We start from the raw sequence: 14916 nt of genomic DNA, 5'->3' as shown, positions 1-14916 counted from the left end.
AACCCAATCATTTATTTTTCATTTCTCAAGACTCAAGAGAGGCCAGCCTTATTGATTATATGGTCCTTCTCTTATATCACAAAAATAAATGCAGTACCAAGTCCCAACTAACTCCTTGTTTGGCTATAATGGAAAACTAAAATATGTTTTTTTAACTCTACCTTCTTCTTCCCTCTTTTGCTTTCCAATTTTCCTCACATAATTAGGGCAATTTTAGCAACTTAATAGTTGACTGGTCTCGTTGATCATATAACTGTGAGGAAACGTGTCATATTAGAGGTCTAATGAAAAACGTTGAAAAGAATTTCCAAATATCAGTGGCCTGTTTGGCTGTAGTTATAGTATTTATAGGTTTGTACACTCAATCTTTAAACAAAATGATGGTCACTTACTTTATTGGTATTTTAGGGATCCTTGGTGTGTTTTTACCTGATTGGGAGTCCTTTGATCAAAGTGTCTCACATTGGGTCACTCCTCTCAAAGTGGATGAGTTCACCGCTGAGTCTTGCAGATCGGTCAGGTGATTGAAAATTTTTCATTTTGAATTTAAGTTATATAATAAAATTTCATTTTATTGAATTATAATATGTTATTTTATCGAACTTATTTACGATAGTTAACAATAGTATTTAACTATTTATTGTATATATCAATGTTAATTCTTAGGTTGTGAAGTATCACTAGTGCTTATACCTTAAAAACTCTTTTCTTCTTTAGTAATAAACGGCTAAGAATATTGTACTTGCAAGCAAATTATAATATTGTGTTTTGGCATTCTATTAGGAAACATATTTTGTTGTGAATACATGGAATACAATGTCAAATAATTAGAGTTAAAATTTTATCTACTAAATGTATAAATGATTTTTACATAATTAGGTAATTTAATAAACATGCTCGAGAAATTGAAGTCAAAAAGAGATTATGCTAGTAAATTAGTAAATTGAAAGATGACATTATTATGTATTAGATCTAATCAAACTTTGTTAAACATATAATTATATGTGAATTAATCTTCTAGAAATGATCCGCCAACAACCACTTCAGAATCCTTATATGTTTGTTTTAAGTTCCTATCACCACTTTGAATTTTATATAACTGAAACTATTACCTCCCTGAACGCTTAGCTGGTAAAGTGAGCAGCCAAAACAATATTAAAATTTCGTTTTAAATATCTCTTTTTAGTAAATATATTTATTAAATTATTTCTTGTTCTTATTTGTTTTCTTTCTTCTCATCAATATAAATCAAATATCTTCATCTCTCACCATCTCTAAGCCATTAATGTCAGCACCATCTCCAATGAATTTGTCATTTGATTTCAAACAAATTTTTAAACTCATGTAAAACTCTTGCAAAACCAATCAACCTAAATCAATTGTAAATAAATTTACATGTTCATATGACCTCAAAATACTTTAGATCTGATTTGAGAAAAATCAAGTGCTTAATCTCTATGGAGTTCAAGGATTCTTGAAACATTCATCCCAAATTCATTGATCGATTTATGTTCGTATCTTCACCTCATTTGGGAGGCAACACATCTCAACTACACCTCAGAAATCGACGCTATCAATCTCATTAAATCATCAATCGTCGGTGAATCGGGCTTTTCCTCTTTGAAATTATCGTTGATGCTGTGGAAGACATCGAAGATTCCTCATCTTCCTAGAGAGCTTCGATAACCTCAATAATAATCTGCCATGTTCGTCCTCTCTCCCCTATTCCTTCACTTTTTTAATTTAGTTTTAGATTTTTAAAGCAATGTTCAAATATTCCGATATCATCATTCACCTATCTTCTTGAAAGACTCAGTTCATTATTTACCTATCTTCTTCAAAGAACCAATTTTGATGAACTTATGATGTTTTAGTAATGGTGAAAATGGTGAAAGTGCTTTGGTGATGAAAGGGATGGGTGAAAATAAAAAAAACAGTAAAGGAATATAAAAAATGAAAAAAATTTGTATTTGATGACTTCTCCACGTGTCAAATACGTGAAACTCACATGCCACCATAGATCTTGTTATGGCTTTTTAAGGGTATAATTATTTCATTTTTGAACAGGGGTGATAGAACACCCGTAAAGTTTAAATGTATAGTTAAAAATTGGAGTATACGTTGAGGGGCATTTGACCATTTTCTCTGTTTATATTAGTATCACACAATTGAACATAACACACTTTTCATATGTACTACATAGAAGAAAACTCTACATATTGAATTGATTAAAATAAACGTCAAAAAATATTGAAGTAAGAATTGGTGAATTGTCATAAGATAATGTATTACACAATAGTTGTTGAATAATGTTATAAACTCTTTTTAAAAATTATAAAATACATTGTAACAACACAATATATTCTAAAAAATTTGACTTTCTAGGAAAGTGAATCAACAAATGATTATGTACAATTGTTTTAGTTGTGGCTTTTGACATATGCTAAATTTATTTTACTTGTTTTTATTTGTAGGTTTAGATTTTATCCAGTCAGAATGGCTATCTTCACAATTTTATATGGATTTGGTTTATACAAGTGGTGGATGTTTATATCCACTCAATAAATTCACATTAATGCACTCATATTTGTTTCTTTTTTGCTTTTTTTTTTTGTACGTGTGTGTTTGATTTTAGCATCTTTAGATTAAGTACTTTTCGACATATTTAATTTATAGTTGTATTTCTGTTTTGTTTAATAATAAATATCTCAAGTTTATTAGTTTGATTAATTTGAATTCAGACAAAAATAAGTGATACTTAGTTTACGGTGAATTAGAGGCGGAGCTAGGATAAAGAGTTTGGACATTTTAAATTTTTTTTAGAATCGTCAATCAACTTTGTTAAGAATTTTCAAATAAATGCACATATATTTAGTTCGTCCGAACCCATAAAATTCCTACCTAGCTCCGCCTCTGAATTCAATTATTTATCATAAGAAGAGTCATATAATGTGGAATCAATGTAGGGAAATTAATTAGCATTTTCCTGCCAAATTAAAATCCAATATAACATCAATATACAAAGTTATAAATGCATAAAATGATGAACTAAACATATCAAAGTAACTTTTACTCCCTGTCTCAGATTATATGTACACATTTTCTTTTTCCAGAGATTCAAATTATGTAATTTTATAATTAATATTTTAAAATATATAATTTTTTTATAATGTTGACATGAGAAAAATTGTAACTTATCGTAGTATGTATATCAATTTTTTTCATTCAGATTTTGATTCTAGGATATTACATGATTCTAATCCAATTAGCTTCAGAGATTAGTATAATCGACTCCCAAAAAAAGGAAAGCGATACTTATTTAGAGACGGATATATGAAACTTTTTATAATAAGAGTAATTTTGGATTGTGAAAAATAAAGTAATTAACTTTGTTACGGCTAAATAACCTATTAATAATAAGAAAATCTGAACACAAAAACTTAATACTCTATCTATTTGAATTTACTTTTTTCACTCTTTAACTTTAACTTACGGCATGATAACTTTAAAAATCGTAAGATTAAACGATATTTTGATACATTTCACACATTTTTCATTTTAATACCATACGATAATTTAATAGTCATTTATACTTTTTAAAACTCCTTACCAAATCAGAACCAGACAAGCAAATTGAGACAGATCGAGGCGAATAGTGATCTTTTGGGCACATAAATGACTAGTTTGAAGAGGGGAGAAACACCTTTTGAATTTGAAGGAAGGCATTAGCCAACATCTCCCCAAGCTTGACTTGTGCTGGAGTTGTAAGATGCAACATATCTGGCCCAATTGGAAGCCCTTTAGCATCTACACATCTCACATTTGGAAGATTTATTCCCAATTGAGCTTTTCTAATCACTTCCATATATGGCCCTGGTGCTGTTGCTAATGCCACCTACACCACAATAACCAACTACAATCACTCAGAGTCTTTATAGTTTGACTGGCATGACGTTTCCTTCGGTTTGACTATAGATTCTGAAGTTCAAATTTAAAGATTTGAGTTTTTGTAGTTGTGATTTTTTGAACTTGAAATTGTATCTGGACATACATTTTACTTTGAATAAAATAAATTTTGTGACAAGAAGTGGAATTTTCCAAAAAAAAAACTAGTTGAAAATATTTGAAGACCAAGTTTTTGAAATTTGATCAAATTTTATGGTCAAACAGATATTTAAGGTAAGTTTTCAAAATTTATAGTCAAACGCTAACTAAGAATATATAAAAGACTTTTTTGAATTATATAATCGCGGTCTTTCATTTTGTCAAATCTAAGGAAGTGCCGTTAAGGGCAAAACAAGAATAGTGGAACTAATTAAAAGCCTACTAAATACTAAAAACAAAACAATCTTTTTAAATCGATCAGAAAAAAAAAGTAAGACGTGTAAATTGAATAGATAGAATATATATATATATATATATAACATAACTTAGTTAAGATTATTTCTATTACCTGAACAATAGGGAGTGTAGGTAGCTCCAAATCATTACGAACATCTTTAAAGAATTTCATCAATCTATTTTTATACAATTTAGCATCGTCAAGATCAATTGCATCACTCTCCCCTTGGTACCACAACATCCCTCTTATCGTCCCTCCACCTTGTAACGCGACCTTAGTCCTCCTAATCATTTCGTTATAAAGCCATCCACCACGCACCCATTGAGTAATATTTGTCCCTCCTATCGCGCAAGGGACCAATCCAATCACTCCGATATCCGGGTCATCCATTTTGAGTTTATTAGCAAATGACATACCCGGTCCAACCCCACAAGTTTTATTCACATCTATATCTTTGTGCAAAGGCTCATCAGCCTCAACCCATGTAAGTCCTCCGTTTAGTCGGAGGACTGATGGATTGGGCTGACATTCAGGTGGAACAACACCATCCCAAGTTAAACTAACCGTACCTGATGAGCTTGTCTGATTAAAGACTCCACCACGCCCTGACATGTTGCTTTGTCCAGATAAAATGAAAATATTCTTCGCAATTGAATTACAATCACTAGTTACATTCGCGGTGGCTATCCACCGCGAATGTGACAAAAGCATCAACAATAGAAGGGGAAACATTTTTGTTAGAGCATAGGTTTAAATTTTAGAAATTAAAGTCTTTCTTATAGACAAATTAATTATCACATTAAATAACAGTGTTATTGATTTAAGGCTACGTGACAAAACCTTTTTAGCTAGCTGTACATATTTCAAAAGTCAAGTCTTTGAGATGCTCGTTGAAAATATACTTAAGTAAATAAATGTATGTTATTAAGACAATAATAAAAACAGGTTGAAATTTATTTTTCGTTTGAATTTAATCTCAATTATATTCTTATCATTGATTAATTGACCTATAATACGAGAATTCGAATAAATTTGCCCTTCATATTTTAATTTGATCATAAATATGTTTTTACTATTAGTAGACTAACGTATATTTGCTGTCTGTTTTAATTTGATCCTAAATTATGTCCTTATAATTAGTGAATTGCCATTTGCTATAAATTTTCTGAATAAAGTAAGCAGATCTGCAGTAGTTGTAGGAAATAATTTTGGTGGGCATGTGCATAGGTTGGATAGGCACGTGCCAACTGCAGGTGGGTCCCACATCTTTTTTTAATTTCTCATCTCGATACTCATATTTGAATTCGCGCAAAAAAATCTCATATTAAAAAGGTAAAGCGCTCCTGGATATCAAGATTCGTACCGAAAAGTCTCATACGGAGCTTTATCCTTGAACTTTTTCTATGCAAATTCAAATATAGTCAGACTCTCATCCAAGCACCAGAAAGAACAAAACAAATAAATATATGCTTAAATTAGGTTTGAAAGCATTTAGCATTCCAAAAACCTATATTGAAACCTATATTGAAAAAAAAAAAAAAAGTTAAGCCCCATGGTCGCTATATTCGAGGAGCTCAAATTATGAGATTGAATAAATTCCCTCGAGGGATTAGAGATATAGTAATATAGAGAAGATAAAATTGTTTTAAGCACCGACAGAATTGAAAGTACATGTCAAATGACAAAGGACTACAAGACTAGAAAGAAGAGTACATCTTTCAGAAAGCTAAGTTTCTCTAATATATCATATATTTGTTACAATGTGATAATTCTTGTTATGCAAAAAAAATAAAATAACTTGTGTCACTCCATTAACTATATCAATTTGTATTGTGTGCTTTGTCCTGCATTCTGGTTGTCCATATGTTAATTGAAATGTCATTCTAGTCTATGCTATTGTCACGGAATTAGACCTGCTAGTAACGTCAGCTTATCTGTCAGTTGCATTAGGTCTATTACTCACTTGAGTACCTCCTATTCAGCAAATTTTGAACTCATTGGACGACGATAGATCAATGTCTTGTCATCACCATCCTCAAAATCAAGTCCATCCTCATTGTAGTCCATTTCCTCAACGATTTTTTCATCGTTATAACTCTCTTGGTTTTCGGATGACTTGACTAGTGAATATTGTCCGGTAAGAGACGAAGGATCCAAGCTCAAGAGTTGCATCTCGGATTCGATCAGAGCTTCCATTTGAGCCTTCTCCTTATCCCTTGGATAGGTGCAATAGAGAAAAGAGTAAATAACACAACATAGAGCCATTGGAGTTCCTATTGCAGTGAACAACGCCTTCGCTAAAGACGTAGCATTTTCTCTGTCTGTAGAAATACTATCAGCACCTTGAGTTACTGGCATATAACCATACACATCCTGAGCCAGTAAACCAACAACAGGAGGAGCAAATGATGATAAAACAGATTCAAAAGATCGGTCTAGAGCATAGACACTTGTTCGCGCCTTCTCGTGTACTATCTCTGCAAAAATTGGACTGTTGGTGTCTCTTTTAGTACCCTCTGCAGTTTTATCATGATAAATGCAACAACATGGACAGAGAACTAGTATTTCTTTTACTTTTTAGGCATAATACATAAACAGACACTCAAACTCGGTCTGAGTAACCACTCCAACTTTGACAATGCACATCTAAACACCGCAACTGACAACTAAACACTCCAACCCAACCTCACTATATCTCGTGGACACCTTGCGTTGACATATCACATAAATTTTCGTAGATGTACTGTCTAGATGATCATTTAGTAAGTTGGAGTGTTTACTTGTCTGCTGAGGACAAGTTTGAGTGTCGGTTTATGTATTATGTAAAATTTTGACGATGTTAAAACGCTATAAAGACAGAGAAAAGATAATGATCAATTACTTGTTTGTAGCTGGTGCAGTCCAAGATATGAAAAATCCAGAGACAAACAAGACCAAACCATGCATGAAAATTGATGAAGGATCATCAGGCAAAGCAAGAAGAAGAATTGCAGCAAGTGGAATAGCTGTTCCTGAGCTTATTTGTGCCAAGATTATCCTTCCACTATTAGGTAAACTCCGCGATAAAACGTCTCCCATTCTGCCTCCAAACAAACTCCCAATAGAATCACCAACAACAAACAAACTAAGAAGAATAGCAGTCTCCACATGAGTAAAACCAGTAAGTTCTAACCACATTGGAGCAAATGACAAAGCTGACCAAGGGAATGATCCCATAACACCTTGAGCTACAATAATCTGAAAAGACGGTATCTTTACGACTGATTTTGCTTCTTCAAGTAAACCTTGAACTTCTGATATAAATGAATAAGAACTTCCATGAACTTTACTACTAGATCTTAGATTATCATCTGCAAAATGAGGATCAGTCGCGAATAAACGAACTAGAATGCCAACAACCACACTTATCAAACCAACAAGATGAAATGAAAGCCTCCATCCTGGAATTCTCATGAATGTTATAGGAGCTATCAACAAAGAAACATAACCACCAACAAGTGAACCAATGTTGCTTGTAAATTGCAGCCATCCGAATGCCATTCCGCGATTATTTTCATCACAAGAGTCAGCTACTAGTGATTGAATTGCAGGTGAAACTATGGCTAATCCAATCCCATTCAAAGCTCTTGACACTGCCAACTTACCAACAAAAAAAGGATGTCATGAACCATACACTCAGTCGCAGTAGCAGAGCCAGGATTTTCATTAAGGAAATTCAAATATAAACGTAAAATTAACTTTAATACGAACAGAGTTTCCTCTGTTTCACTACAATAACTGTTTCATTTTACGTTACCTTTTATGATTGGATACAGAAGCTTAAGGTGTTAAAGAGAGCATACATCATATCAAAGTTACATGTGAATAGTTTAACATATTTAAATTATAAAAAACAGAACAAGATATAACTTTTTATGACGTTTTCAAAACAGAACAAGTGTGTCATATAAACTAAAACGAGTAGATAGTAGCACTCTACTTGAAAGAAGGTGGTGGAGAAAGCGACGAGGAATGTAGCTGCAGCCCATAGAAATGCACCATAGGCAATAACATGAGCGCGATTGTGACGTGCAGCTAGATAAGCCGCGATAGGATAACACGCGGACTGGACCATGGACCGGAAGAGAGTGAGTGAACCTAAACCCGTAGGGTCAGTATGGAGTGCATCACCAACTTCTTTATAGACTCCTGGTAACAATGATTCATCTGCTTTTTCCATAATACCTGCTAAATTAACCAACACAAGAGTAAGTGTTTCTACCTTCATTTTTTTTTTATTGATTTTTGTTATGAACACTATACATTCATGAAGAACAAATTATATCTTTTATACAAAATTATTTTACAAGGATAACAAATCATTTTAGTTTCATTTTTTTTTTAAGTGTTGTAAGAGAATAGGGTGAGAAATTTGAGACTAAATTAGAAGGTAGTTGAAAAATGATGGTTAGGGAAAAAAGACTAAGTCCCAATTGACTAGGACAAAACAAGATTGCCTCCATTCTAGCAAGCATTATAGGATCCATCGTGTTCTATTTTCCATCAATTGAAGTTGCCTAATTGAATTTTTTTTTATTATTGTTATAGCCTATGTATCAAATTAGTTATCACGTTTTGTTTCAGATTGTGTGAACTTTGACCAATATTTTAAAGTGTATTTCTTAAATAAAATTGACTTGAGAAAAGATACAACTTGTAGTACTTATTATATGGTAATTGCAATAGTAACATATCCAGTGAAATCCCACGAAAAATAGAGTGTATGCAGGTCTAGCAGTATGTACGATGCTACCTAGCAGATGCTGAAAGGTTGTCTCCAAAAGACCCTTGATTCAAACAAATCAAAACAGTAATTTTTTTAAAAAAGGATAGTAGACAAAAACATGACAACTAATAGCAAAGCAGCTTAGAGCATATATGCAAGGAACCGTAACATAACAACAGGGTGCAATCACCTAAACATAGTAAACCACATATGATATTAGATCCCAAAAGTAAATAAAATAAACTAGATGAATAAGCTAATACTACGATAAATACGATGCTCTTTCTACCCGCCAAGCCAAAAACATGAATAGCTAGTGACGCTCAAAAGCTACTAATTTTCTATTTTTATCCACGACCTACATACCCTTTTATTTACGATGATGTCTTTGATATGAATATGGAATACATCCAAGTTATTGTTGTAATATATAGAATTGATCTAATACAATTTTACTTCAAAGATTAATTAAATTAAATCTCAAAAAGCAAAACTAAAGTGAACCATACAATGGCCTCCAAAGGAGGCAATTTTTTTTCAAAAAGAAAATCATATATTTTCAATAACTTGATAACGCTGAAACCTTTTAAATTGTTGTGTATTGAAGTTAAGTTAGAAGAATTATAATCTAAATAGTTCAATGGGTATTCTTATACTAAAATATAGACAATGAATGTATTATAATAGTATAATTTAGTCGTGTAATAATATTTATATTTCAATTTTAAAAAGTAATCAATAAATATAATTGGCTGTGTAACAATCTAACCACGATGGAGGACTCAATAGATATACTGTTAAATTACACTTGAAATCCTGGTTAAATGAATGAACATGTGCACTAAAGATACCTATATATATAGAGAGAGAATGAACTATATTATAAGAGTCATGCAATGAATTATATATTTTTTTTAATAACTATTTTGTAATAGCAGTCTGGAATCTCCCTTTTCTATTTTCCTTTTGTTCTTGATCAGCTTGTAAGTTCTTTTATATCGATACGAATTTTGGTTTGTTAAATATTTAGGTAAAAATGAAGTTAAGATTGGACCATAGTTAATATTTGACAATAATATTACTAGAATTTTGTACATAAGACTCTTCCATCATATTTTATATTTCATAATATATATGCTATTTGATTTTTAAATTTCAGAACCAATAAGAACTGTCTAATATTTTTACATTTAAAATTAATTCCTCATTAAATAGAAAAAAAGATATAGAGTCTCATATTCTTCATATATTCCTAGTAAATGGCAAAATCTTTTCAGAAGATATGGAATCTAACATAAATGACCTCTGAAATCCTATGGAATTAAGACAAAAGTTGAGACTCCATATAGACTTTAATTTGTTTGTTAGTTACTTATTTCGTCTCAAAATAAATGTTATGAAAAAAAAAATCTCTAAATAAGTACTATCTTAGAAATCTAAGAAAAAAAATTAATATATAACATTTTTCCAACGACTATATGATCTTTGTACTCCATCTTCATAGTCGTGTTTAATTTTCAAAAGATATTTATTAAATAATAACAAGTTAATACATTACACATTGTCTATATTTATTGAATTCTTAATGAACGTGATGTTTGTTTAAGTAATATCATTTTTGAGTGGGAGGAGTATTTTCTTATTCTTATGATGATTAAAGAAAATTTCAGTTACATGCCCTTTTTTATATATATGATTAGAGTATCGGGTAAATTTATTTATCTGGTGAATTTTATTTTATGGATTATCTATCACCTTTCGAACTCATATCATCATGTAACATTTTGTCCACTAAATCTAGCTAGAACTAGAAATGATAAAAATATCAAATAATCGATTAAAATTACAAACACACAACCTTCTTTCTTCTTCTTAATCTATTTCCTCCTTTCTTTTTTCCCCCCAACACCCACCCCCCCTTCTTTATTTTTTTTTAAATTAACACTTTTTTTTTTAATTTCTACATTAATGATTGTGCTTCTTCAATTTTAGCCCATTCATACCGTTTAATATCCCTTTATGCTTTTAGGGAACTTTGTCATAGTACTCATACATATAATTTTTGGCATCTTAATACTCATTGCATAATAAAAATATAATGAATAATGTATATATACACTAATTATATTATATAATTATACACGGTGAATAAAATTTATTAAAGTATTTAAAAAACTAGAGTTATTTTATGATGGAATATATCTAGACTAAAAAAGAAGAATATAACCTAAATCTTATTGTGAGTCCGGAGCCTAAAGGGTATAAAATATTAACAAAAATTCCAAAACGGTATATAAAATTTTATAGTAACCAAAACGGCAAAATCGCTAGAACAACAGCGATTTCCTCCGCCCGAGAAAGTGAAATCGCTGCTACTACAGCGATTTTGCAAAATGTAATTTTTTTAAAAAAAAAAATTAAAAGAAAACGCTGCCTAGGCAGCGATTTTCATTTTAAAAAAATCAAGAAAATCGCTGCCATGGACAGCGATTTTCATTTTAAAAAAAAAACAAAAAAAGAATCATTCCAGCGATTTTATTAAAAAAATTTAAATTTTTTTTCTTTTTTAGAAAAAAAATGAAAAATCGTTGCCTTAATTTTTCTTTAAAAAAAATCACATTTTGCAAAATCGCTGCAGTAGCAGCGATTTCAGCGGAGGAAATCGCTGTTGTTCCAGCGATTTTGCCGTTTTGGTTAATATAAAATTTTACATACCGTTTTGAAATTTTTATTAATATTTTATACCCTTTAGTTTCCGGACTCAATCTTATTGTACTGAATATATTATTGGTAAACTAAATTTTAAATTAATTTGTATAAAGTAATTCACTAGGAATTCTATCTTAAATTGTCAATGATCAACAATGATCGTGGTGAAGTAGTAAGTACTTTTTTATATGTCAGATATTTTAATTTGGGTTTAAATCATCTTGGGTATGAAGTCGCTAGAGCACTTTATCGATATGAATCCAGATTTAGTCGAACTCCAATATGAATACCTAACGATAGATGGAATACCAAAAATAATAATTGCCAATGAAGAAAGGATCTTATTGAACAAAGTCATATATAAATGAACCAAACATTTGGAAGAAAATAAATAAAAAGTTTGTGGACCACCAATAATATTGAAAATCCAACCAATTATATATAGTTTTAGGTTTGATGTTATTGTGGTCATAATAATGCTAGATATAAATTGCAAAAATGTGGCAAAGGTGGGATCACAACTTTAATCGATAACATGCCTCGAGAGCTACCAAACAAGATATTGATAGGATGGACATATAGAGACTTCACAAAATAGGGCCTTCTATTAGATTGGAATTATTCGAAATCTCTATTTGCTCTGATATCATACTAAAGTGTGTAATTATTTTATTCGAAAATTTAATTTATTTGTGTAAGTGCATATATCACTACTATAAAATACTGGAATTAGTTACGAACTTGATTATTGGTACATATGTAGCTAATTTGCTCGTAGCTAATGAAAATTAGTCGTATGATTGTAATACTCTCTTTTTTTTGTTCGTTTGAAACAATTGACTTATTTTTTATATATATATTTTAAAACTCATTTGTATTAACCTTCCCTTTAGTACTTTTAATAACGTTTTATATAAATGACCTAACATGTTATAAATTATAATGACATTTGTGTCATGTTTCACATATTAATTTTTGGGAAAGAGATGGGGATCTTTGACACAAATAGTCGAACAAATTAAGAATAAAAGAAATAGTCAAATACATTTTTTTTCTAATCAATATATATTGATTATATATCTATGATTATACACATAGTATATATAAATTATACACATATTATATATGCATTGGCTTTTTAGATAAATCTTCATTATTTTTTTCTCAAATTTCGAATCTAGCCGAATATCGTTAAATTGTGAATAAATGATAGAACTTCTAATCACAGTGAAATATTATTCTTCATAGCTCTTGGGATCTTGCATGTGGAGTGTTCTAGAATACAACGTTGCTAAACTTGTTGTGGATAACGTCTATATCCTGTCAATATGTTATCTATCGCTAGGCCCAAAGAAAATGACTATGGGTTGAGTCAGGATCATGATCAAACATGACGCTTATTTGATGAGCTTAATTAAGAAATAAAGTTATGTTCCACATCAACGAGGATGATTTGTGTTAGAATCATAATCGAATATAACACTTGTTTGATAAGCTTCGTTAGGAAATAAAGTTACATTCTTAAACAAACAAGAATTATTTGAGTCAGAATTGTAATCAAATAAGACGCTAGTGAATTGTAATGACCTTAGTTAAGAAATAAAGTCACGTCTTTATTATTAACACAATATTACAAATTATCTCTCGAACATTTGCATTGAGGGAAAAGAATATAAGAAACCTTTGAACATTCTTTCTAATTGCAAAATGTTTCTTATTTTATATTTAGTAAGTTTTTCAATTTTAATAAGTGACAAATAAGATTACAAAATTTTAATTTAATATATTTGATGCTAATCAAATTAAGCTGTAAGTAGTACTAATTGTTAATTAATAAGTCTAATATTTGTGTTGGTCCAAAGTCTATTTCTCCATCACACATGTTTATATGTCTTAAACAACTTTGGGCTCACATGCAGCAATGATGTTTCATTTTGATATGTTCTATGGTGAAGCTTGAGGGCCCCATACCCCACCCCCACCCCTACACACCATGGCACCCCAACCTAAACATCTAGGTGTATGATTCGATCTAATATTAATCGATGATTTTAATACGAACTTCAGATATTAGATGAAAAATAGTTTTAATAAACTCTATATAGTGTTAATAATTTAGCAAATGATTTTAAAGGATTGATATTGTAATGTACCAAGAAAAAAAATATTTGTTAATAAAAGAAAATAAAAAGAGTATGATTGTTAAAGAGATAAATATTTTTTTCACTATGACTATTACCTATGGACATTAGTAAAATATATAATTTTTTATAAATATTAATACTTGAAATTTATAACGTGGATGACATTAACGATGATGGCCGTTTATTTTTATAAAATAGAAGATTTATTTTACAAAAACTATATATCTAAATGTCATTATTAATATAATAGAATATTATCATAAAACATTAAAATATAACATAAAAAGTTGATTTTAGAAAAACTCAGGCTATTATAAAGAAATAATGTTATAAAAAAGATTTGACTTTATCTACTAATGATCCATTGAGTTTAACGAAAATAATATTTTTTAAAATTATGAAAGAATTTTCTTCATAATTAATTTAATTATCAATATTCTTTAAAGTGAACTGGGACTGCTGTGTATAGTAGAAGATTCTTCTTCTATTTTAATAATATAAACTTTGGTGCATTCATCTTTCCTTTCCCATAATCACGGACGTAACATAGGGTAGAAAATTGGCTATGATTTGCCACTATATTTTTTATCTGATATTCAATATTATATTATTCGAGACTCAAATATAAGATTTTTAATTAAAAAACAAAATATGCTCAAATCATATTATCACAACCAAGGCGGTCATATTCAATATTTATATTATTTGATGCTCGAATACAAAATTTTTAATTAAAAAAGAAAATATATTCAAATCATATTATCACAACTAGGGCGGAGCTATTATGTCTTTAGGAGTTCACCCGAATTTTCTTCGGTGGAAATATTACTATATATACATGATTAAAATTATTTCTTAGATGTATATAATAGATGTTGAACCCCCTTCGACTAGTTCATACGTTTACTCCTTCGTATTTTGAACCTCCTTATAGAAAATCATGACTCGGGAACTGA

At 30.2% G+C, this 14916-nt stretch overlaps 3 protein-coding genes across 3 annotated transcripts; 1 reads left to right on the top strand and 2 right to left on the bottom strand.

Annotated features, from left to right (window-relative positions):
* Window positions 1-72: 72 nt before the first annotated feature.
* On the top strand, window positions 73-2730 carry LOC107006069 (signal peptidase complex-like protein DTM1). Its single transcript, XM_015204719.2, has 2 exons — window positions 73-520; window positions 2475-2730. The coding sequence occupies exons 1-2, from the start codon at window positions 285-287 to the stop codon at window positions 2563-2565; spliced, it is 327 nt and encodes a 108-aa protein (XP_015060205.1). The 5' UTR covers window positions 73-284; the 3' UTR covers window positions 2566-2730.
* Window positions 2731-3500: 770 nt separating this feature from the next.
* Window positions 3501-5079, bottom strand: LOC107006038 (probable carbohydrate esterase At4g34215). The gene is made up of 2 exons (XM_015204679.2): window positions 4454-5079; window positions 3501-3895 (listed from the first exon to the last, which is right to left on the bottom strand). Exons 1-2 carry the CDS (start codon window positions 5072-5074, stop codon window positions 3680-3682), a joined length of 837 nt encoding a protein of 278 aa, XP_015060165.1. The 5' UTR covers window positions 5075-5079; the 3' UTR covers window positions 3501-3679.
* Window positions 5080-5968: 889 nt separating this feature from the next.
* On the bottom strand, window positions 5969-8773 carry LOC107006018 (protein spinster homolog 3-like). The gene is made up of 3 exons (XM_015204654.2): window positions 8322-8773; window positions 7224-7981; window positions 5969-6833 (listed from the first exon to the last, which is right to left on the bottom strand). Exons 1-3 carry the CDS (start codon window positions 8607-8609, stop codon window positions 6317-6319), a joined length of 1563 nt encoding a protein of 520 aa, XP_015060140.1. The 5' UTR covers window positions 8610-8773; the 3' UTR covers window positions 5969-6316.
* Window positions 8774-14916: the final 6143 nt, after the last annotated feature.

This window comes from Solanum pennellii, chromosome 12, assembly GCF_001406875.1.
Source record: "Solanum pennellii chromosome 12, SPENNV200".
NCBI classification, from domain to species: domain Eukaryota; kingdom Viridiplantae; phylum Streptophyta; class Magnoliopsida; order Solanales; family Solanaceae; genus Solanum; species Solanum pennellii.
This window is presented reverse-complemented; position numbering and strand designations above follow the sequence as displayed.